Source organism: Lotus japonicus, chromosome 6 (assembly GCF_012489685.1).
Source record: "Lotus japonicus ecotype B-129 chromosome 6, LjGifu_v1.2".
Classification (NCBI taxonomy): domain Eukaryota; kingdom Viridiplantae; phylum Streptophyta; class Magnoliopsida; order Fabales; family Fabaceae; genus Lotus; species Lotus japonicus.
This window is the reverse complement of record NC_080046.1, coordinates 19,761,735-19,785,628: the sequence shown is the minus strand read 5'-3', so window position 1 is coordinate 19,785,628 and position 23,894 is coordinate 19,761,735. Positions and strand designations below refer to the sequence as shown.

The 23,894-nt window shown below is 37.2% G+C and overlaps 2 protein-coding genes and 1 long non-coding RNA gene across 3 annotated transcripts; 2 read left to right on the top strand and 1 right to left on the bottom strand.

Moving 5' to 3' along the window:
* Window positions 1–8,815: 8,815 nt before the first annotated feature.
* On the bottom strand, window positions 8,816–9,767 carry LOC130726947 (histone H3.3-like). The gene is made up of 4 exons (XM_057578265.1): window positions 9,696–9,767; window positions 9,518–9,594; window positions 9,319–9,409; window positions 8,816–9,222 (listed from the first exon to the last, which is right to left on the bottom strand). The coding sequence occupies exons 1-4, from the start codon at window positions 9,765–9,767 to the stop codon at window positions 9,052–9,054; spliced, it is 411 nt and encodes a 136-aa protein (XP_057434248.1). The 3' UTR covers window positions 8,816–9,051.
* A 6,888-nt stretch (window positions 9,768–16,655) lies between these two features.
* On the top strand, window positions 16,656–19,432 carry LOC130725055 (uncharacterized). The gene is made up of 3 exons (XM_057576315.1): window positions 16,656–16,978; window positions 17,994–18,674; window positions 18,769–19,432. Exons 1-3 carry the CDS (start codon window positions 16,656–16,658, stop codon window positions 19,430–19,432), a joined length of 1,668 nt encoding a protein of 555 aa, XP_057432298.1.
* Window positions 19,433–20,246: 814 nt separating this feature from the next.
* Window positions 20,247–22,267, top strand: LOC130724159 (uncharacterized). Its single transcript, XR_009014443.1, has 2 exons — window positions 20,247–20,500; window positions 22,030–22,267. It is a non-coding gene; the product is annotated as an uncharacterized LOC130724159 (long non-coding RNA).
* Window positions 22,268–23,894: the final 1,627 nt, after the last annotated feature.

The window sequence follows — 23,894 nt, the reverse complement described above, 5'->3', positions numbered from 1 at the left end:
GTTCCGAAATGAAACGCTGGTCGAAGGAAAAATAAAGAGAACTTCTTATTTTCCCAAGAATTTGAAATCGCACTTTGAACGTTGCTCTAAAAGCGAAATTAGCCTATTCCGAACACTCTCGCCATAAGGCAGGTGTGCAGACGACTCGCACTAACTCCTAAAACAACTACGCAACACTCCTCAAGCATTTCCTGAACTTTCTTCTTCATTAGTTTTTCTCAAACAGCAACTCCTGTCACGCTTACACTGATTCTACGCGTGAGTCAGAAATCAAACTTGTTCCGCAAATCCAGGTCTTACAAAGCTCATCTCAAATTCTGATTTCATTTGTCGGACGAAATGCTCCACCATCGAGTTCGACATTCCTCCAAAAACAATGTCATCCACATAAATCTGTGTTATCATGATCTTACCTTTATCATTCTTCACAAACAATCTTATCAATTCCACCCTTACAACAACCATTGCTTACAGGAAACTCAGTTAACCTTTCATACCAAGCCCTAGGTGCTTGCTTCAACCCATACAGGGATTTCCTCAGTTTGTACACATGGTCTGGATGATGTGGATCTATGAATCCTTTAGGTTGTTGAACATAAACTTCTTCACTCAAATAGCCATTCAGAAAAGCACTCTTCACTTCCATTTGATAGAGTCTGAACTTCAACAGACAAGCAACACCTAGCAAGTGTCTTATAGATTCGAGTCTAGCCACTGGTGCAAAGGTCTCATCAAAATCAACCCCTTCTATCTGAGTATATCCTTGAGCAACTAGCCTTGCTTTGTTCCTTGTGACTGTTCCAGTTTCATCTGATTTGTTCTTGAAGATCCACTTGGTGCAAATGATGTTTACTTCTTCAGGTCTAGGCACTAACTCCTACACTTCATTTCTCCTGAACTGCTCTAGTTCTTCTTGCATAGCATTTATCCAGTATTCATCAGTGAGAGCGTCATTGACATTCTTGGGTTCTATCTTAGAGATAAAACAACCATGAGCAATAAGACTTATGGATCTGGTAGTCACCCTTTCTTGAAGATTACCAATGATGTTTTCTTGAGGATGATTCTTCTGAACCCTGATTGATTCTTCTTCTTGTTCATCTGCACTTGTCTCAGAATCATTGTCGAGGACGGTTGTTGGAGCATCGGCTGGAACATCTGCACCATCATCATCTTCATTCAAATTTGTCTCTTCCTTCTTACTTGGTTCATCATCCACAGTCACATTCACAGATTCCATCATGGTCCTTGTGCGAGAGTTAAACACTCTATAAGCTTTGCTGTTCATAGAATACCCCATGAAAATCCCTTCATCACTTCTTGGATCAAGCTTCCTCCTAGGATCACGATCTGCAAGAATATAACATTTACTTCCAAATATGTGAAAGTATTTTACAGAAGGCTTTCTACCTTTCCAGAGCTCATATTGTGTAGAGGATGTCCCTGACCTAATGGTGACCCTACTATGTATGTAGCAGGCAGTACTCATAGCTTCCGCCCAGAACTGGTGTGGAATCTTCTTAGCATGTAACATTACTCTAGCTGATTTCTGGAGAGTTCTATTTTTTCTTTCAACAATTTCATTCTGCTGTGGAGTGATGGGGGTAGAAAACTCATGACTGATACCAATTGTAATTCAAGTTCCCTGTATTACGAACGTCCTGCACGATGCTGGGACAATAGGTTCGACAATCGCTTGACATTAAAACAGAACTTAAAACAGAAACAACAAAACATAGGAATTGTTAACCCAGTTCAGTGAAAAACTTTCACCTACGTCTGGAGGGTTTGCACCCAAAGAAAGGAAATCCACTATCTCAAGATTCAAGAATTACAGACACTCATGAACACAACAGTTCATAGTTCACTTCCTAATCTACCCAGTGTTTTTCTACTTAGAATCTCAACTTAAGTATGAGAGCCCCTCTCACTTTCTCTCAATCACTGCCACAGTGATTGGTGAACACAATCAACAATCAGAGTTTGAAAGTAATCAAACACACAGAACCCTTCTTTGCTTTATAGAATCAGTGAGCAAAGAGGATTCACAACTAACAAAGGACAAAGCACAATCACAAATTCTAAAACACTTGATCTCTCTCTATAGCTTCGATGGTCTTCACGTTTTAGGTCTTCATCCTTTTATAGACTTCAGCAGCGGTGCCATGGGCTCTAGGGTTAGCATGGGCTGAAGTAACAGATTGCAGCAACAGTAATTCAAAACGCAATCTTGATAGATCTTGTTACTTATTTTACAAGAAAAGATAGAAACCAATCTTTTAACAAAGATTGTTTCAACAAATAACAACCCATAAATAAAACCCTTCTGGAATAGCTACTTGCTACTCAAGTAACACGTAAAAACATATCTTCAATTAATCTTCAAAGGGCCCACAAGCTGAGGACTGATACCCTAGCTTCACAGAATCATATGCCACGACATCTGCTTCGACAATCGGTTGTTTTGACAAAATGCAAGACAACATGTACCAACAGAGAGCTAGCGCCTCTCAGTTCTGTTCACATTTAAGCTTAGAGAACCACATGCTCAGTTTGTATGGACAGGGAAAAACAACTCTGTCTACAACATGTCGTTCCATGGCTCTTCAACTTGGATGTGTTCAAATGAGGGAATATTGTAAGGAGAATTGAACAAAGGGCGTCATGGAAGCTTCTAGTTCTATCAGAGTTTGAAGCTATGGTGAGGATAATTGGTGGTGGTGGTGGGTAAATTAAAGAGGGACATGGTTTGCACCGAAAGTAGAAAATGGGGAATTGGTGGTGGTCGTGATTCCACCTTCCCCTTAGAGCTCACGCGCCAAACCACCATGGTCAAACACTCCGTGTTCATCTCATTACCAACACTGAACCTCCTCCCTTCATCAACAACCCAAAATAGTAGTTGTAGGTGAAGAGTCAAGGTTCGAACTCTGAGGAGGAATAATTTGTACTAATTTACTAACAACTAACATTTACCCATAGAAAAGACAACCCAAAAACCAAAAGATGATCTGGAACCAGGAACCACCATTATTTCAAGCCCACATCCAACTATAAACCACGACTTTCACTGCTTCTTCCAGAAACCCATTTGTTGTCATGATCTTCGGCCAAGTTTATCATTGCAACCAACGTCTCCTCTCTTCGCCACAAGCTCCACCTCGTCTCCATTGGTCTTTGTCATTGTTGAGGTCGGCAATCCTTCCGAGCTCAACTTTGAAGCTATAGGATGGGGCAGGAGGGGATAGGGTAGGGGCACAATGGTGAGAGAGGGGATATTACATCTATACCCTTTCAACTTTCTCACTCAATTCAAACCACTAATTTAAAAAATATTTTTAGATTCCTTGATCCAACGGTTCTAATTGAGCACAAGGGGTGCTAACCCCGAATACAATAAGAGTACAAACTGAGAAGCTAGTAAGCTATACACAGATAGCAAAATTTCAGTGAAAAAAAAAACAAGAAGGCGAGATGGGAAATAACAGGACCAACAACCTATTCCTTGAGAAAATTAAAAGAAACAATCCCACTAGATCCTTCCTGCCATAAGCAGTGAAAATTAGTTTGTAGTAATGAGTTTGTAGTTCTTTTTAATAATTTTCCTAAATTACCCTCATTGAAAGTTATCTCTCCTTATTAATATTTCACTATCTCTAAATGATAATGGTCTTAGAAATAAAGAAAAATTTTAGATAGTGGAAAAATTTAAGTATTAGCATATGGGTAGACATACAAAAGTTATCAATGCTTCTTATAATGTAAGTTGATTTATATTTCGGGAAAAATAAAACTCATAAAAGTGACTTATAATAAGGGACATAGAGAGTATAATTGTAATAAGGGGCAGGCTTCTATATCCCATCTGTTTGAAGAGGCAGCCGTGCCACCCCTTTCCTGGCCGTATATTTATTATTATTTTAACTGAATGGTCCAGATTAGTTCAGGAAAATATTTATAGTATTGTCCTATATACTATTCATCTATTATACCTGGTCCTATATCATTTCTATCTTCATGTGAATGATCCCAAAGTTTCTCTAATCCAGTCTAGACCCTATCAGTTTTCATATCTTGGAATTAGTCCTAACTATATATACACAATACAAGCAATTTCAATCCTCTGAGTGATTCCTTCTCCTATGAGACGTTTCCCTTCTCTGAGTCTTTGGAAAGCTCTTTTCCCTTTCTCATACAACTGACTGTAGATCTAAGCTTCTGCGTTCGTTCGACCCAGATCAACACAAGTTTTTAGCTACACCTTCTTTGTCAAAGGCATTAGCACTGGAATGCACCTACAGGCCCATCAAGGGCGACTAGTTATGGTGTTGAGTCATGCGTGTCAGATCTGATTTGTGGGCTATGAATTTGGCCCGCGTTTGGGAGCTGAGCCACGCATCTTATATCGGAGCGTCTTTAGCGGGGTCGAGAGGTGCTATTCGATGGATTGTTTTGGCAACAGAAGGATGGGATTACTCTCTAATCATTTTAAGGTGAATTGTAGTCGCAAAAGTATGTTTTTTATGTTGAACAATTCTGAACATACCCGCATAACGAATTCAGCAGGTCAACAGGTCAATCTACTAGGAAAACTAATTTTGGAACCTCGCCGGAGAAGAAACAGGGGGTGGCGGCCACAACGGAGTTTGCCGGCGAATAATGGACCACATTTTTTTTATCAACATAATGGACCGCATAATAGCGTTATACGCCATAAAAATTGGGCCAGGGAAATGCAGGCCTGCTTCATATTTGATAAACACCAACAGGCCCAAGCTAAGGGAAAACATAATCATTGCAAGTCTGTCCACAAATTGTCTGAGCCAAGGAAATACAAGCCCAATACTAAGATTGTCAACATGGTCCAATACATCCATCAAACACTCTATAAGCCAAATATATGGCCGATTAATGGGACTCACTGGCCATTCAGTGTACAAAAATTAAAACGGCCTCACTAGACTATTGGGCCGATTAATGGGCCAAACATGTAAATTGCACCGAAACTTTGGAGCTCAGTTGCAGATAGAGAGAGAAGAGGCATTGGACAAAAGTAAAAATATTGAGAAGTGGCATATCCTTACTGTTTGTCGGTACCAAGTAGAGAGAGGAGCAGGCTATCCTGTTGTTTCACGTGCTATTATTTATGCAGCATTATGAAATGACATGTTTCTTTTCTCCTTCCCGTGACTGACCTGACCATTGTCTGACTTGGCCATTACGGAAAAAAGAACATGACTAGTTTGACTCTTTGACTTGTTATTTAATGAAAATAGTGACAGAATATGAAGATAATTTTTTTCGACACAAATTTCTCAGTGATCGAATTAGATTGCGACCAACCTTTTTCGTCACAAACCTTAGTGAATTATATTAATTGAATTAGCGACGGAATGTTGAGAGGGGAACATCTGTCGCAAAATAATTGGCGATATAATATTTCTTTTTTTGACGAATATTTTCTCTCTTAGCATAATATACATGCCTTTGGAGAAAGATGAAATGGCGGAAGTATTTTGTCTATTTTTTTTTATTGAGCAAAGCTGAAGTATTTTGTCTAAAGACGGATTTGTTCGTCTAGTTTTTCTTAAACCACGACTTTACCCTTCCTTTTTTTTTCTGGACTAACTCTTCATTGCATTTTAAGTGGGCCTTGCTGAATCAAAATGTTTAGTTTTTTTTTCTGGTTATTCGACGTTTAATGTGGGCCGGTATTGTCCAAAAAAAAGAATAGGTCGTTTTGTAATTAGCCCATTCAGTTGAGGTTTTTTCGTTAACATGCTTGACGGCCCAGCTTTTTAATCATACTTCCATTTTTTTTGTGCTTCACTCTAACTTAACATAATCTACTTTAGCTGATAATATAGTTCAATTAACCCTAGATTAAGAGCATAGATAGTTTGAATTGGTAACCTTAGTTTGTACAGTACTACAGTTTATTCAACATCGAGATTAGTAGATCGTTGGAAAAACCACCCCTAATTTATCTAGGAGTATTAGAGTTAGGCTAACCTTCGATAAAGAGTATAATTATAATAACTAACTTAGTAATTCAACTGAGAGTTTAACTTATTTAGTATTAACGTTACATTGTCATTAAGTTAACTAATGTTAGGTTAACAAGTCATTGAAAGGGATAGTCATAGTTTAACCTAGATGTTCAATAGTCCCTCCCTTCCACCAATGCTAGCACATCCGACATTTAACCAACACTCGTTTAATCAGACCATATATTAACTAACCCTAGCTTAATCAGGAGTATAGAATTACTAACATTAAGTTAAGTAGATCATTATAAGAGATAACCTCAGTTTATACGAGACAATAGAATAACCAACTTTGGGTTAAGATATTCATTAGGTTAACTAACCAGAATTTAACTCGCACTATACAATAACTAATAATTGTTTCAAATGGTCGTCATAATAGATGACATTCGTTTGTCGGGACAGTTGAACACCTAACATTGAGTTAATCGGGTCATATGGATAACTAAACTAGTCATCATGGGGTTGCTTGAAGGGTGTCGTAATTGTCTAGGGTTCAAATGGAGGAGTTCAATCATCACCAAGTTCATGGTAAAAGTTATGTATATGGATGTGATTACTCTCTATTCATCTTAATGTGAATTGTTGTTCCAAAAGTATGTTTTATTTGTTGAACTATTCTGGAAATAACCTCATAAACGAATTTAGAAGGTAAAACTATTACCACAACAATTTCTGGAACAAATGTAAATAATTTGGAAATTCCAGATTTACGTCGTCGGAGAAGTCGAAGGTGTGGTGGCGGCCACGGCGGAGTTCGAGCCGGAGATGAATGGACCAGCCACAGTGATGTGGGATTCTTGTATAGAAACAAAGGTGGTGGAACCGTTGCAATCTGAGGCCAGACCTCGGAGAAAAACAAGTTTTCAAAGTTACATTTTCCGGAAAATTGATGTACGGTGGTGGTTGTCATGAACAAGATGAACAAGTTGAAGATTTAGCCCAAATCCTGTCCAATTCACCACAGAAATTCAAGAAAATCCAAGGTTTGTAGGGATATGGGATTTCGAGATAGCTGGTGCAATCGTGTGAAGCTTCTGTAGATGGGATTTCGCTACATGGTATTTCGAGATCTGGAAATTGAACTCATCTATTGAAGCTCAGACGTAGTTAATCTCGTTTTGGGGTTACTTTAAGTTATGGATTTTCGCATTTTGGTTTAAACGGACGATACATGAGGAATTATTGATGATGATGATGAAGAACATGGTGATGAAGCCCAGATCTAAGTTAGATGACTAAATTTAAACTAGACCATATTATAGGGGATGGATATGAAATTAAGGAGAAAAAGGGACCCAAAGTGAGTCTTAGAATTCATGTTTGAAATAGGCCCCTGGTGAATTTTCACTAAAGGTGCCAAAAACAAAATAACATTATTTTCGGTGGTACCGCTGCCTCTCCAGACAGATGCGGTATCGAAGTTTTTCCCTTGTAATAAATATGGAAAAACTCAAAAACATGTGGCAGAAAGTCACGGCTACTGGTACAACATATTTTTATGTGTTGGGATGATGTCAAGATATTGTATTTATGATAACTAGAAATAAATCTCTTGTTCATTGCTAGAACTCAATATGTGCAAACTTGTTCATTTATGAAAACTTCCCATTTCTCTTCATCACAATTCCCAAAATATTACGACTAAACATTAAACAATGCAAATATCACAGCACTTTGTTGAGTGATCTCGTTGTAACTGGACCCCAGCATGCCTTCTTCAACATATAAAATTTCATGTAGCATCCTTCAACAAAATTTAATCAAATTCGAGAGCACCATAAAGGCTACATTCACCAATGAGGCTGAAGGGCCAAGCTAAACCAGGGCCGTGTACAGACATTTTGGGGCCTAAGGCGAAAATATTAAAGTGGTTTTTTTATATAAAAATCTTAAAGAGACTTAGTATATCATAAAAATTATAACTTTTTTATATTAATCTTCTAGCTTTTTGAGCTGTAAATCATTTATCAAAGTTTTATAATTAAGTTAGGAAAGCGTAAGCGTTTAATCGAGGGAGATAGTGAAAGACTGAGAGAGTTAGAATAAATTAAGGATAAAAGAAATTTATTTTTTAGGATAAATAAATATATTAAATTATACTGATGATGATATTGAATAGTTTTAAAAGAAATGGTAATTTTTTGACATATATAAAAGAAATGATAATATTGGTGTAATTTCTCTTCTTTTTTTTGAACCAATGTAATTTCTATTTTTAATTGGCTAATATTTAGGAAAGATGAAAGGTTCTTATTTTTTTGGTCCACTATGAATCATTATTTTTATAGGTATTTCCACTGAATCTAATATCAATCTATTTCTAATATATATCACTCCAAGTCCCAAGTTTGAATTTGGCTTCCAGTTTCCAAAAAGAAATCGGTAAATGCTACTATCTGTTTGATTCCAGACGCTGAGATTGCATGCAATTTTAGAAGAAAAAAAAAGATTGGGCCTTATATTTTTTCTGGGGCCTTAGGCAGCCGCCTTTTTTGGTTAAAGGGCTCCACGGCCCTGAGCTAAACAATAAGCTGATAGAGGGCATTAATGTGCAAAATACACGGTTTATTGGTCAATCATTTTTTGCTACATAACTACACTTTATGGAAAATATAACGCTTAATCAATTCATAAAAGGATAATTGAAGGTTGACCACAATTTGAAGGAATGTGTTAGCTAGTTCTATTATGCAGACTTTTGTTTGAAAAACTATCGTATTCCCAAAACATGAACAAACAAGCATCATAATAAACTAGGTCCACTATCTTAGATGGTAACAAAAGGTTTTCAAATACAATTACCAAATGGCTGCATGTCCAGAAATTACGATAGCAATTCACAAAACCAGAGAACCAAACTCCACAATTACTAATAATTCGAGCTTCACAAAATATGGCAGTATTTTCCTACCACAATTTATGAGACTACAAGTAAACAACTATATCACTATTAAGCTTCAACAAAAAGAAATCTAAATAAATAAACACTTCCAGAGCCACATCAAATATGCTCACCACGAATCCTCCTTGCTAACTGGATATCCTTAGGCATGATAGTGACACGCTTAGCATGGATGGCGCACAGGTTGGTGTCCTCAAAGATTCCAACGAGGTATGCCTCAGCAGCTTCTTGCAATGCAAGGACAGCATGACTCTGGAAACGCAGGTCAGTCTGCAGCCACAGGATAAAATACATAACTTTAGTCACGATGATTAAGAAAAAAAAAACACATAAGACCTGAATCTCACATCAGTAATTACACATTACCTTGAAGTCCTGAGCAATTTCACGAACCAACCTCTGGAAAGGGAGTTTCTTGATCAGCAGATCAGTAATCTTCTGGTACTTCCTAATCTCACTGTTCCATCAACAACAATTCAATTATTAGAAAACATAACAAAATCAAGAAAATGGAAACCCCAGTAAAACAATCAAATATAAAGGATTCCAAAAAAGGGTCACCGACCGAAGAGCAACGGTTCCAGGACAGTAACGATGCGGCTTCTTGATCCCACCGATGGTTGGTACAGACTTTCGAGCAGCCTAAAGTAGAATAAACGAAATCATGAAACCGTTGGCCAAAATTTCAAGCACCCAATACAAATTTAGAGAATAAGGATTGAGGTGATGATTCCAAAACAAACCTTGGTTGCAAGCTGCTTCCTAGGAGCTTTTCCACCGCTTGACTTACGAGCAGTTTGCTTGGTACGAGCCATCTGTATATGTCAACGGCCGAAAAAATATTCAGAAAAACACAAGAAAGTAAAACTACAAACACAACCAGATAACAACATTTAAAGATCATGGACATTCTCGTCCCCTCAATCAAAACAATCATGACTACCGTTGAAACATAATTGTAACCTAATTCTTATATAAATCATAAGTGTGAATAAAAACAATGAATTTGGCAAATAAAATTATCGTCGGCTCCAAGATAAAGGCACAGAGAACCCTAAAATTGGAAAAGAAGAATCAAGTAATTCAATCGTTACGCAATTTGAAAAGCATCTAATCATTCAAATTCAAATAGATAACAATAATGTAAAGCAAATCATCATAGCTGAAGAATCAGTAAACCCAATTCCCTAAATCTAGAAAAGACAGAACCCTAAAAGTGGAACAAATTGAAATATACCAAATTAGATTGCAGAATCAAACAATTCAATTGTTACAAAATTTGAAACACATCAAATCTTCATATAGAGAACAATTATGTAAAACAAATTACGATAACGAACAATCAGTGAACCCTAATTTCCAAAATCCTGAAAGGAAAGAAAAAACTAACCTCGAAAGACTTTGATTCGTTCTTCTTCAAATTGAATTGAAGGGGGGAAAGGATCTAAAGTTTTGCAAGGTTTGGTGATGAGGGCCTATATATAGTGGAGGCGTGGGTCAATGTTCGAATGTGTACAATTCACTCTCTTTGTTTGGGATCGGACGGTGAGTGAAGTGTTGAGTTGTGCTTTCTCGAAATTAATAAACGGCTGCGATGTCATTCAGGATACAAGAAACGGATCGTGAAGTCTAGTTGGAGCATTCCCATTGGTTCCTTTAATTAACAAATTGAAGTCTTTTTTTGTTTGGTTACCTTTGGAAGCTTGGAGTCTTTTTTAAGGAGAAAAAAAAATTCCAATTAAAAAAAAAGAAGTTAGTTGATACAAGTCAGAAAATTCAGGAAAATGAAATCTATTGGTACATTTGTTTTTAAAGTATCTATTGCTACATCCTTGTACCTTTTAATGCTATTCCAATTTTTTAAATATAGATTGACCCACACTATTTTTTCTCATATATCATTTCTATTTTTTTTCTTTATCTCTATATGCATTTTCTATCATATCACTTATATATCAATCATTTATTTATCTTCTCTTCACATTTTATCAAAGTGGAAGTAAAATTTATACGGGAACAAACTATAATTTTTTTTCACAAAAAAAAACTATAATTTTTCTTTCTAAGAAATCCAAAATACCCCTAATATTAAAACACCCCACCAGCCCATCACTTCCACAACTTACTATCTCCTTCACACATCCCTCTTCGTTTCTCTCTCTTTCTCTTTCACTTCCAATTCTTTCTCTTCTCAACTATTTCCCAACCCATAATTATTACCTTTAATATTAAGCATTTCTTCAACCTCAACTTCATCTTGAGTAAATATCAATCTTATTCTCTTCTCCATTTTGGTGTTTCATTTTTGTCTTCTCCACCATTACCATGTACTGATTTCGCGTTTTATTCTCTTCTTCATAATGCCACTCTTATGCATTTAACTGATGAATTATTTAACAGGATTGTGACGTATAAGTCACTTGAAAACAGTTTAATTCACCACTGTCACCATTACCCCTTGCACCACCATCGCCACTGCCACTGCCACTTCTAGAACCCCGTACCACCAGAACCACTGACACAACACCCTCTACCACCGCCCTACAACAGTGTTGCCGCCACCACCACCACCATGCACTTCACTACCACCACCAAAAATAAAAGTAATGCATTTTGAATTAAAGATAATTGTTGTTAAAAAAATTGATTTTTATGGTATTTATCATTAACTCAATGCTTCACCAAACATATGATTGTATTAATTTAAATGATATAATAAATTATACAGTGTATGACTAAACACTGAACATTACTCCCTCCGTTCCCCAAAGATTGTTGTTTAAGGTTGTGGATTTGTATGACTAAACACTGAACATTACTCCCTCCGTTCCACAGAGAGTAAGATGACAATTATTGATAATATAATGGTACTAAAGTTCTCTTATTTAATTTTTCTAGTACCATGTGCAACTATTAATTATACGTAGATAGAGAAGAATGTAGTTAATGGAGAAGAGTTGTGGTTGGTTAATATGAAAAGTGACAAGTGAGAGAAAATGTATTAAATGAGGGCAAAGGTGGAAAAAATTAGCAAAAATGCATTGGATTTCTAAAACAACAAACATTTTGGAATATTGAAAGAAGGTCCAAAATAACAATATTTGTGAAATGGAGGGAGTATTTCATATCTTCTTTAGTCTCGAAATCATCTCTTGAATTGAAATCATCACCTGACTACATGTCTTCATCTAAACCTGCATCATTGATTTCCAAATCTTCAATAGAATCATACTCTTTGTTTGAATGAATTTGGAAATTAAAAATCCACGTTCGAGGTCCCCCAATGTTGAAGAAGTAAAAATTACTAACCATTTCCGGGTATATTATGATAATATTTGAGTGATAAACATGCTAGGAAAAAATACAATGACCCGGTTCAAGATCCTTTGTATGCATTTGATGTTGGAACCATTAATGTAAAAAACTAATGTGAAACTGTAAAGGGTTAAATATACTTTTGGCCCTGAACTATAGCGAATTATTGGTATTTATCCCTGAATTAAATTTTCACAAAAATTCATCCCCTAATTTGTTGGCGTGTGAGATTTTAGTCCCTCAAGCCATTTGAATATAATGATTTTTAAAAATATAATGGTGATGTAGCATAACTTGTATCCATGGTAATATAATGATTTTTAAAAATAAAATCTAAGAAATGGTAAGAATTAGCATAAAAACAACATACTAACAACTTTTTTATTTAAAAATAGGCTTAAATACTCGGGAGGTCCCTGAAATTGTCTCTCGTACGAAAATAAGGCCCTAATTATTATTTTTTCCCGATTCTGGATCCCTGGAACTTTTTTTAATCAGAATAAGTCCCTACTCGTATTTCGAGCTTATGTGGCTTAATTTTTGCTGAGTCAATATTTCCACGTGGCTTTTTGATTTTTTTTTAAATACACATGGATTAAAAAAATAAAAATAAACATTTAAATGTAAAATTAAAACCCTATTAACCCTAAATCCCAAAATCTAATTAAATCCAATAACCCTAAATCCCTAAATTCCCAACTCAAAAGATATATATGTTTTATGAATCAAATATGATATTTGAACACAGAACGACGATTAGAGTCAGAATATATAAGTTTTACCGAATTTTGGAAATTTCCCGGCGAGACCCGCCGGAGAAGACAGTGGTTGACGGCGGCGGTCAAGGCGGTGCTGCGAACGAGGTGTTGGGCCGACTTCGTCTCTTCCTCAGGAACTCAGTGGTGGTGGTCTCGTGGGCTGGGTCGTCACGGTTGAAGAGAAAAGGTCAGTTGCAGTCGGTTTCTTCTCGCCGAAATTTATGGAGCTTCTCGGTGTCTTCGTTTTAGCTTTTTTTTGTGATTTCTTCGCCCAGATCAGATATATGAAGGTTCAGGAGTATTTTGAACATGTTATTTCATGGTTTGGTGGAGAAATTCGTGAGGAAGAGGTGTGGATGATGCAAAACACGTGAAATAGAGAAAAGAGACTTGAGAGAACGAGAGGGAGGGCGTGCGGAGGAAGAAGAGGTAGAGAAAAATCTCAGGCAGAGCTTCAACAAAGTGGGGGAAGGTTTCTGAGGTGAGGGGCGAGTTCCATGATTTTAGGGATTTAGGGTAATTGGATTTAATTAGATTTTGGGATTTAGGGTTAATTAGGTAAATAGGGTTTCAATTTTACATTTAAATGTTTATTTTTATTTTTTAATCCATGTGTATTTTAAAAAAATCGAAAAGCCACGTGGAAATATTGACTCGGCAAAAATTAAGCCACATAATCTGGAAACACGAGTAGGGACCTATTCTGATTAAAAAAAATTCCAGGGATTCGGAATCGGAAAAAAATATTTTAAGGACTTATTTTCGTACGTGAGACAATTTCAGGGACCTCCAGAGTATTTATACAATAAAAATATTATGTAAATCTTTTATTACCTATGTTCCTTATTAACTGTACATTTTGAAGAAAAAAAATTGCGCCTATATATATCTGTCCACTTAGAGTTTCAAGAAAACATTAAATGATTTTTTTCAAGAAATACCCTTGCAGAAGCAATAAATGAGAAAAGATTGTATTCTAAAGGGTTAAATAGGAAAAATAAAACTTTCATGAAAACTAACAAAATTAATTGCATTTCTTAATATATGTGCTTCTTCTCTCTCTACATATAGGAACAAATGTAACGTAGTAATTTAAAAAAATAAAAATATGCCCTCTAAATTTTCTAATTTGAAACATAAAAATATGCCCTCCCAAGCCTTTCCCTCTAAATACCTCCAAAAAGTAACTCGCAATTCGCAAACAATCCCTAAGAATCGGCTCTTGCTTTAAGATGATAATCCTGTGGAATGAAAAGCAATAAGAGATGCATGTTTTCCAGCGATTAAGTTAAATGATTGATCTAGTCTTATCCATTTTTGTTGGGGGAGACATGCAAGACACCAAGAAATATCGACACCACATCTTAACTCAAAACCTTAAGACATTAGGTTTATGCGTCGCATCTCTTATAAAGTCTTCTCTCATCTATAATTAACCAATGTGGAACTCCAACTCCGCACTTGAATTCTCAACAAAAAAATTCCCCATATGGATGAACGCGATTCGATTTATATGTGGATGAATTGGTGTCATGAATAAATAATTTATTTTGCCAACCCATTACTGTCAATTATTCCCAAACAGTCTTTTTTATTCACATCTAATCAAAGCACTCTTCAAGATAGTTTGTACCATGCACCGAACAATTTATGAGTCATAATTAAAAAAGTTCAAGTCAAGACCAAAATGGAAAAACAAATAGGAAGACTCCCTACATTTTATCATTCAAGGACCCCAAGCTCATCCTTACGTCACCAGTAAACATTAGAAACAACCTACCAGCAACCACTAAAGAAGTTTCCAAAATAGATAAACAGCATCATGCCAACATTTGATAGCTGTAATGTAATTAAGCAGAATTATGCCATACAACAAACAATCATAAAATAGAGGAGCTATCAACTATTTTTCTTTTTATTCAGAGGTTTCAGATCAAAACATTAAGTATTAAACACATTAGCAAACTAAAAGAATCCAAAAATCATGAGATCAAAATGTCAATTAATTACATTTATCTTCTACTGTCTGAGTTTAAAGAGAAAAAGTAAAATAAGCAAATACATTAACAAAAAATTAGTTAGCAACTAGAAAGCACAGACACATGAGAACAAAGGCGTGTCCGCGTGTCGGACAAGTGGACGACACGGACACGTGACCGACACGTGTCGGACACGTCTGCAACGTGTCTGAATTTTAAATTATTATTTCTCAGCTCGGACACGGCTGAGACACGGCTTTGTAGAATGAGCCGACACACCGTTATGGCTGGACACATATATAGGACACTTGTGTCATTTTTTATAATTTTTGATTTAAAAAAAAGATAAATTAAAAGTCAAACAAACTTTATCTTTATACCAAAAAAAAAACAAACTTTATCTAATTAAAAATCAATTAAACCTTATCCAAAGCTCATAACGCACACACAAACAGAACACACAAAGTTCACGTTTTACGCTTCATCTTCTTCTGCAACTGCTACGAACGACGGTTTCATCTTCTTCCTCCGCCAGCGACGGCGGCAGTTGTTCTTCCTCAGCCAACGACGACGGCGATCGTCCTCTCTCCATCAGCGATCGTCCTCTCTCCATCGGCGTGCTTCTTTGTGGTCTTCTCTTTACTGTGAGCGTTTCATCTTCCTCCTACACCGACGATGTGTTTTTCTCTGCCGAACCGCCGTTTCCTCCTTCCTCCTAGTATTCTCTATCGCTTCCCTTCATTGTTTCTAGACAAAGGTAAGAACTTTATCACTTTAGGGTTTTATTGATTTTGTTTGCCAGTTTCTTATTTTGGGTCCTTTCATTGTATATGGGTTGGAAAGCTTCTCTTGTTCTACATGCCTCTGTTCTATGAATTTTTTCAACAAAAACTTTAATTTTTGCTACTCTGTTTCTTGTTTCATCAACCAAACAGCAAGTGTTTCTAATGTACATGCTATTTTTTGCACGCCAACAGCCCCATATTTCAATATATAATCAATTTGTTGATTAAAAAAACTTTGATTTTGCTGCTGATTTTCATTGCTAAGTTGAGTTTTCAAACATAACTTATGAATCATATTATATATATTGAATAACTTGTTAAGATTATGCTGCTGATTTCATAAGTTTATATGAGATAAATAGCATTAGCAGTTTGTAATTTTAGCCCCATATATATGAGATCATGATCAGATTATGGCATTATGCTTATGCTGTTGATTTTTGTCCAGTTTTCTACTTTCCCTAAATTTGTGTTTGTTTAAAATCATGATAGAAATGGCTTCTTCAAGTCAAGGCTACCAAGGGGATGTCACCAAGCCTCTAAATAACTTTGTAACAAAGACAAAAGGAGCAGGAGTTTGGGGTGGGAATTTTAAAGTCCAATGCAAGCTCTGTAACAAAATCTTTCATGGATCTTACACTAGAGTCAGAGCTCATCTATTGAAGATTCCAAGACAGGGTGTTGGATTTTGTGACAAGCTAACACAAGCTAAGCTTATTGATATGCATAAATTAGACAATGAGGCTACACTTATGATTGAGAAGTAAAAAACCAAAACAACATATTTGCCCCCGCTTTCTAGTGAGAGTCCTACTGCTAATCCTAAAAAGAGGAAGACATCTGGAGCTCTTGAAAATGCATTCAATATGCAAGGTAGAGAGACACTTGATTATGAAATTGCTAGAATGTTTTATTCTTCTGGATTGCCATTTCATTTTGCAAGAAATCCCCATTACAAAAAGGCATTTGCTTTTGCATGCAATAATTTTATAAGTGGATATAAACTTCCTGGTTATAACAAGTTGAGAACAACCTTGCTAGAAAATGAAAGAAGACATGTGGACAAGCTATTGGAGCCAATTAGGAATTCATGGAGCCAAAAAGGGGTGACTATTGTTAGTGATGGATGGAGTGATCCACAAAGGAGACCCCTTATCAATTTTATGGCTGTCACGGAGAGTGGGCCTATGTTCTTAAAAGTTGTAGATTAATCAGATGAGGTAAAAGATAAAGATTTCATTGCCAAAAAGATTGTTGTTACTTTTTGTTGTCTGCATTTTGTCAAAAACAACCTGATGTCGAAGCGGATGCCTTGACATCTGATTTCGTGAAGCTAGGACATCAGTCCTTTGCTTGGAATGTGTTTGTGGGCCCTTGAAGATTTTATGAAGATATGTTTTGTAGTTACTTGAGGATCAAGTAGCTGTACCAGAAGGGTTTTTATTTGTGGGTTGTTATTTGTGTAAACAATCTTTGTTAAAAGATTTGTTTTTATCTTTACTTTTGAAAAACGCAACAATATCTTGGAGATTCAGTTTTGATTTGTTTTGTTGTTGCAATCTGTTACTTCAGCCCAAGCAAACCCTAGTGCCTATGCTACTGCTGCTGAAGTATATAAAAGGATGAAGACCTAAAACAAGTAGACTACTGAAGCTAATAGAGAAAGATCAAGTGTTTTAGGGTTGTTCATTATTCTTTGTCCTTGTTTCTTGTGAACAAACTTTGCTCCCTGATTCTATAAAGCAAAGTTGTGTTCTGTGTTCTTTGATTCTTAAAACTCTGATTGTTGATTGTTTGTTACCAATCACTGTGGCAGTGATTGAGAGAAAGGGAGAGGGACTCTCATACTTAGATTGAGATACTAAGTAGAAATACACTGGGTAGATTAGGATGTGAACTATGAACTGTGGTGTTCATGAGTGTCTGTAATTCCTGAATCTTGAGATAGTGGATTTCCTTCTTTGGGTGCAAACCCTCCAGACGTAGGTGAAATTTCACCGAACTGGGTTACTAATCGCTTGTCTTCTTCTTTATTATTTTGCTGGTTTTGTTACTGTTAGTCAGTTGTCGAACTGGTTGTCCCAGCATCGCGTAGAACATTTGTCCTGTGCGAGAACCAGAATTACAAAGATAAGAGAGGTTATAATAGAAGTTGGACCCTCAAATGTGGTGCAAGTTGTGACTGATAATGCACCTGTGTGTAGGGCAGCAGGTTTAATTATTGAATCTGAGTTTCCTTCTATTTATTGGACTCCTTGTGTTGTGCACACCCTTAACCTTGCTTTGAAGAATATATGTGCAGCCAAGAATACGGAGAGAAACAGTACTGTTTACGAAGAATGTTCTTGGATCACAAAAATTGCTGAAGATGTTATGCTTATCATGAACTTCATCATGTGCCACTCTATGAGATTATTAATCTTCCATTCTTTCAATTCCTTGCAGTTGATTTCCATTGCTCCAACGAGATTTGCCTCCACAATAGTGATGCTCAAGAGGTTTAGGGAATTAAAGAAAGGGCTTCAAGAGATGGTCATTAGTGACAAATGGAATTCTTACAAGGATGATGATGTTGAAAAGGCCAAACTTGTGAGGGAAAAATTGTTGGATGTTAGTTGGTGGGATAAGGTTGATTACATTCTTTCATTCACTAGTCCAATCTATGATGTCCTAAGAAAAATGGATACAGATGCTTCAACTCTCCATGTAGTATATGAAATGTGGGATTCAATGATTGAAAACGTAAGGAAAGTCATATACAAGTATGAAAGAAAGACGGAGTCGGAGGTATCAACCTTTTATGAGGTAGTGCACTCCATATTAGTTGATCAATGGACTAAGAGTAGCAAACCTCTCCATTGTTTAGCTCACTCTTTAAACCCAAGGTTGTTATCTATATTCTTTAAATATAATGTTTAATTATATTCTCTATGTTATTCGAATTTATATATAACCATATTTTGTATATATTTATTGTAGATATTATAGTCATGAATGGCTAAGTGAAGATGCTAGTAGAGTTCGTCCACATCAAGATGTGGAAATTACTCGTGAAAGGATGAAGTGCTTCAGAAAGTACTTTGTTGATGTGGATGTGAGGAGACGTGTGAATGTAGAGTTTGCAAGTTTCTCAGATGGAAGAGAAGGATTTGATGACATTGACTCTTTAGGAGATAGGGGACGGATTGATGCTAAATCTTGGTGGCTTACTCATGGTGCTCATGCTCCACTATTACAACAAGTTGCTCTTAAGTTACTTGGGCAGCCATGTTCATCTTCATGTAGTGAAAGAAATTGGAGCACATACTCTTTCATTCATTCTTTGAAGAGAAATAAGATGACACCCGAAAGAAATTGGAGCACATACTCTTTCATTCATTCTTTGAAGAGAAATAAGATGACACCCGAAAGAGCTAAAGATTTAGTATTTATTCATAGCAATCTCCGGCTTATTTCAAGAAGTTCTCCACAATACCATGAAGGGGAAACCAAAACGTGGGATATAGCGGGAGATGCGTTTGAATTTCTTGATGAGGGTGGATGTGGAATACTTGAAGTTGCTAATTTATCACTTGATGAACCAGAGCTAGAGGCTATATTTTTCAATGATGATGGTGGTCAAGAAGGAGGAGCAAGCCACTAGATAGATTAACTCTTTTATTTTATGGAGACAAAGTTCTTAACTTGCAAAATGAGACTTCTTAGTATTTCTTTTTGGTGAAGCTCATTGACATAAGATTGAAGTTTTAAGTTTTTAATTGTAATGACATTAACTTGTGTTTTAACTTTGAGAATGTTTGAAGCACATACTCTTTGTGTTTTTAAGCTCCTTAGTGCTTCTTCCTTGCTTTTCTTGGTCTGTGTTTTATTGCTACTGTTTTAGATTTGTTAATTCCCTTTTTGTGTTTTTATTTTCCTTTGTTCCTTGCTGGTTATTAGTTTACTAGGAAAAACTTTGTTCCCAAGGCTTGTAAGGCCCTAAGTTCAACTTGGAACAAATTTTATGGAAGTTTGAATAAAATTGAAGTTTTTGGCTATGTTTGATAACTGGCAGATTACAACTGTCAACTTGTTTGAATTTTTAGAGGGTCTTAACGACTTCATTTGGGAAACGTTCCTTCATGAGAGTTGTAGCCCTTTAAGTTTAGAAAATTCTCGAAGTGGAATCAGGTCATTCCGACCTCTGTAGCTCGAGATATCATCGGTTTAGTGACGATGGTCCTGGCTGTACAGTACCAGCGGATTTAATTGATTTGTTTCCTTTCAATTCCGAGTTTGATCGTGATATTACTAAAAAGGGCTGAGGTTTTTGATTAGTTTCAGACCTGAGTAAGTTATTAAGTGATGGGGTCAAGGGTTTTGACTTGGGTCGGGCTTGAAGGAAAACAAACCCTAGCCCAAGAGAGGGAGAGAGGGGACGCGGGCTATGTAGGGTTTTGGGGGGGAAAGGGGTTTCTTTTCACACTATTCTGAAGAAAGAAACCTGGTGCACTTCTGAAACACGTAAAACAGAGGAGAAAGAGTGAGAGAAACTTTCCCCTTGCACCCTAGCCGTCACCGTCCCAAGCCCCACCACCGTCGACGTGTTCGCACAAGAGGGAGAAGGAGTTCGCGAGCGAGAGGGAGAGAGGAAGGTCACGCGTGGGAGAAGAGGAGAGAAACCAGAACCTTGCTCTTCAATTTCATCTTTTCTTCAAGCCTAAGGACAAAGGTAAGGGCTGGTCCTAGGATTGGGTAGATTGCCTAGGGTATTTGCCATGTTTTACTATGAGAAAAGCCATGAACATGATTGCTTTTGCAAGAGTTTTGTGTTCATGATGCTTGCTGTTTATTTTTGCCTTGAGATCTTGATGTTTTGCTTCTGTTTTGAGATGAAATGTTGATGCCATGATTCTCCATTAATCATCACTACAACTACCGTTTCTTCTATGACTTTGCTTGATTAAAATGATTGAAGATTTATATGCTTAGATCTGCCTTTTGTGCTAGAATTGATGGTTATCTTGGTTCTGGAAATTTAAGCATGATATATGATATATGATATGTGGTTCTTGCTGCTGGAATATGGTTTAAAACTCTGGGACTTGAATGGTTGAAAAATTAATTTGAAGGCAAAAGTATCTCTGCCAGTTTCCTGTACTGGACAGCGAGTTTCGGAGCTTAATATCACCTAATTCGGGGTCTCAAATGAAAAAGGGATAAACTGGAAAATTGTATATTTTCGAATTGGCTTTCTATGCATATAAAGAACATAATTTTTGGTCTAGTAATGAGGTCTGGAGGTCGATCTTAGTGACTGTTGCACCTGCTGTTCTTCCTGTACCGGACAGCAAGCTTTAAGGCCTAATATCACCTAATTCGGGATCTCAAATGGAAAAGTGATAAACTATAAAAGTGTAGAGTTTCGAATTATCTTTCCAGTCATGTATCATGTGAATTTTGTGGCTAAGTATTGCGGTCTGTAGACCAGTTTTAGTACACGCTGCACCTGTTGTCCAAAAACACTAAATTTGAGAAATTGTTGGAAATGTTAGTAACATGTGATTAGGGACCTTTTTGAGATTTTTATATGATGATATCTGTAAACTGAGCCTCTGGAATTTGTAAATAATTTGTGAATTTGGGAGGCCCTGATTATTTCTATGCTTTGCATGAAGTTTAGTTGTGACTTGTTTAGGAGGTCGCTCACCCAGCTGTAATTCCTCCTAGTGTGACTGTTATTTCTTGACGTTGTAATCTGATACGATATTAATTCATAAGACTCTAGGATTGACATTAGAGCCTTAAACACCAAGAGAATGAATTTATAACTCGCTTGGAAGTAAATGTGATAAAACGGTCATAGGTCTAGTGAGACTATGGACCATGAGAACGATGGTACCTTGCACGCGAGGGAGTTATTTGGGTTGACTGCGGTCTCCCGTGAACCTTGTGGGCCGGTGTGGCTTCACGTGATTTGGTTGACTGCGGTCACCGTGAACTTTTGTGGATCATTGCGGCTCCACGTGATTTGGTTGACTGCGGTCACCGTGATAACCGTGCCTCTGCGGAAGCACGAAGATGGCCATGGAAGTTTTGGTGGGTTGTGTGAAGTGAGATTCCGTTAGTAACTGACTCTTTCCCATAAAAGACATATAATGTACTTATATTATATATGTTGTTGTTGATTTTGTCATTATCATTCTTTTGTTGGACCTGACCCTGCTTGTTTGCTATGTGTTTATTTGGGGGGGGGGGTAGATGGTCGTGAAGATAATGGCGATGACTCATTCTTGGGAGTTGATGCTACGTGACGTGCCAATACCGGAGGACGACTACACTTCAGAGGAAGAGGAAGAGGCTAAGGAATAGGGTTTGGGTTGAGAGTCTTTTGTTTTCTGTTGGGGTTGAGAGTTTCCGAAGTGTTGGTATCGAACAATTTTATTGCTTAAATTCGAATGAACAAGTTTTGATGTAATCTTTATTTTCATTCAGGCCATTGATTCGTACTCTTTACAGTTGGTTATTTAAAAAGTTTTACGATGTTGGTTACTTCCGCGTGTTTTTGGAAAGGTTATGTTTCAAGAGTTTTCGTAATAATGAATGGTTTGTCATTAATTAAGAATAGTTAATTGAACGACGAAAATTCTTTGTGAAAATCGATATCCGGTTTTCCGTGACGCACGAGAAATCGGGGCGTTACATTGTGGTATCAGAGCTCCGGTTGAGAAACCAGAGCACTAAGGGTTTTGGGTTTACGAGTTTCCGTACTCGTTGGTGTTTTTGTTTTTGATAAAGATGTTTTCAAAGCTTCGCGGTGAGATTGGGTAGACTTGTTTGCTAAGATGTTTGCTTGGCTGTGAGATTGTCTGTAGTTAGTATCATTGCCGTGATACTTGAGACTAAGTGTTTGATTATATTAAGATGTTTGAACTCTGTGATCGATTGATGGAATGTCAATCGAAGGAAGAGTGGGCTTTGGAATCCCTTTTGCGCTCCAAGGTGTACGCCTGTGTGCGTTTGTGTGCACCAGTGCTATTGGTGAAGCAGAAGGATGGAAGGTCCAGACTATGTGTGGACTACCGACAACTCAACAAAGTGATCGTGAAGAATCGTTATCCGATGCCTCGGATAGACGACTTAATGGATCAACTTAGAGGAGCGGTGATCTTCTCGAAGATAGATCTTAAGTCAGGATACCATCAGATCCGAGTCAAGGAATCGGACATCCAGAAGACCGAATTCAGGACCCGATACGGGCATTATGAATATCTTGTGATGCCGTTTGGGGTTACTAATGCACCCGCAGTGTTTATGGACTACCTGAACAGAGTGTTCAGGCCATTCATGGACAAGTTTGTGGTGGTGTTTATTGATGATATTTTGATTTACTCGAAGAGTAAGGAAGAACACGAAGAGCATTTGCGTCAAGTGCTAGGAGTATTGCGGGAGAAGGAGCTATATGCTAACGGCTCGAAGTGTGAATTCTGGATGGAAGAGGTGAAGTTCCTAGGTCATGTCATATCAAGTCAGGGTGTGGCTGTTGACCCTAGCAAGGTCGAGACGATTTTGTCATGGGAGCAACCAAAGACAGCAAGCGACATCAGAAGCTTTGTTGGGCTTGCTGGCTACTATAGGCGATTCGTCAAAGATTACGCAAAGTTGACTTCGCTGTTGACCCATTTGACAAAGAAAAATCAACCGTTTGCGTGGACGGAGAAGTGTGAGGCTAGTTTCCAGAAGTTGAAGAAGCGGCTGACCACCGCACCCATACTAGCTTTACCTAAGGAAGGAGAACCTTATGACGTGTACTGTGATGCGTCACACAATGGTTTGGGTTGTGTAATGATGCAAGATAAGAAAGCAATTGCCTATGCTTCAAGGGAGTTGAAGACTCATGAGAAGAACTACCCCACACATGACTTGGAGTTGGCTGCCATAGTTTATGCTCTCAAGATTTGGAGACACTATCTCTATGGCAGTACGTTCACGATCTACAGCGATCATAAGAGTTTCAAGTACTTATTTGATCAGAAGGATCTGAACATGAGGCAGCGAAGGTGGATGGAATTTCTTCAGGACTATGAGTTCACTCTACAGTACCATCCGGGGAAAAGCAATGTCGT

Coding starts and splice junctions, on each gene's coding strand:
- LOC130725055 (XM_057576315.1), top strand. CDS start 16,656: ATGCAAGGTAGAGAGACACTTGATTATGAAATTGCTAGAATGTTTTAT. Junction 16,979..17,993: donor GTCACGGAGAGTGGGCCTAT/GTTCTTAAAAGT, acceptor ACCTGTGTGTAG/GGCAGCAGGTTTAATTATTG. Junction 18,675..18,768: donor GCTCACTCTTTAAACCCAAG/GTTGTTATCTAT, acceptor TATTTATTGTAG/ATATTATAGTCATGAATGGC.
- LOC130726947 (XM_057578265.1), bottom strand. CDS start 9,767: ATGGCTCGTACCAAGCAAACTGCTCGTAAGTCAAGCGGTGGAAAAGCT. Junction 9,410..9,517: donor CCTGGAACCGTTGCTCTTCG/GTCGGTGACCCT, acceptor TTGATGGAACAG/TGAGATTAGGAAGTACCAGA. Junction 9,223..9,318: donor AAATTGCTCAGGACTTCAAG/GTAATGTGTAAT, acceptor CTGTGGCTGCAG/ACTGACCTGCGTTTCCAGAG.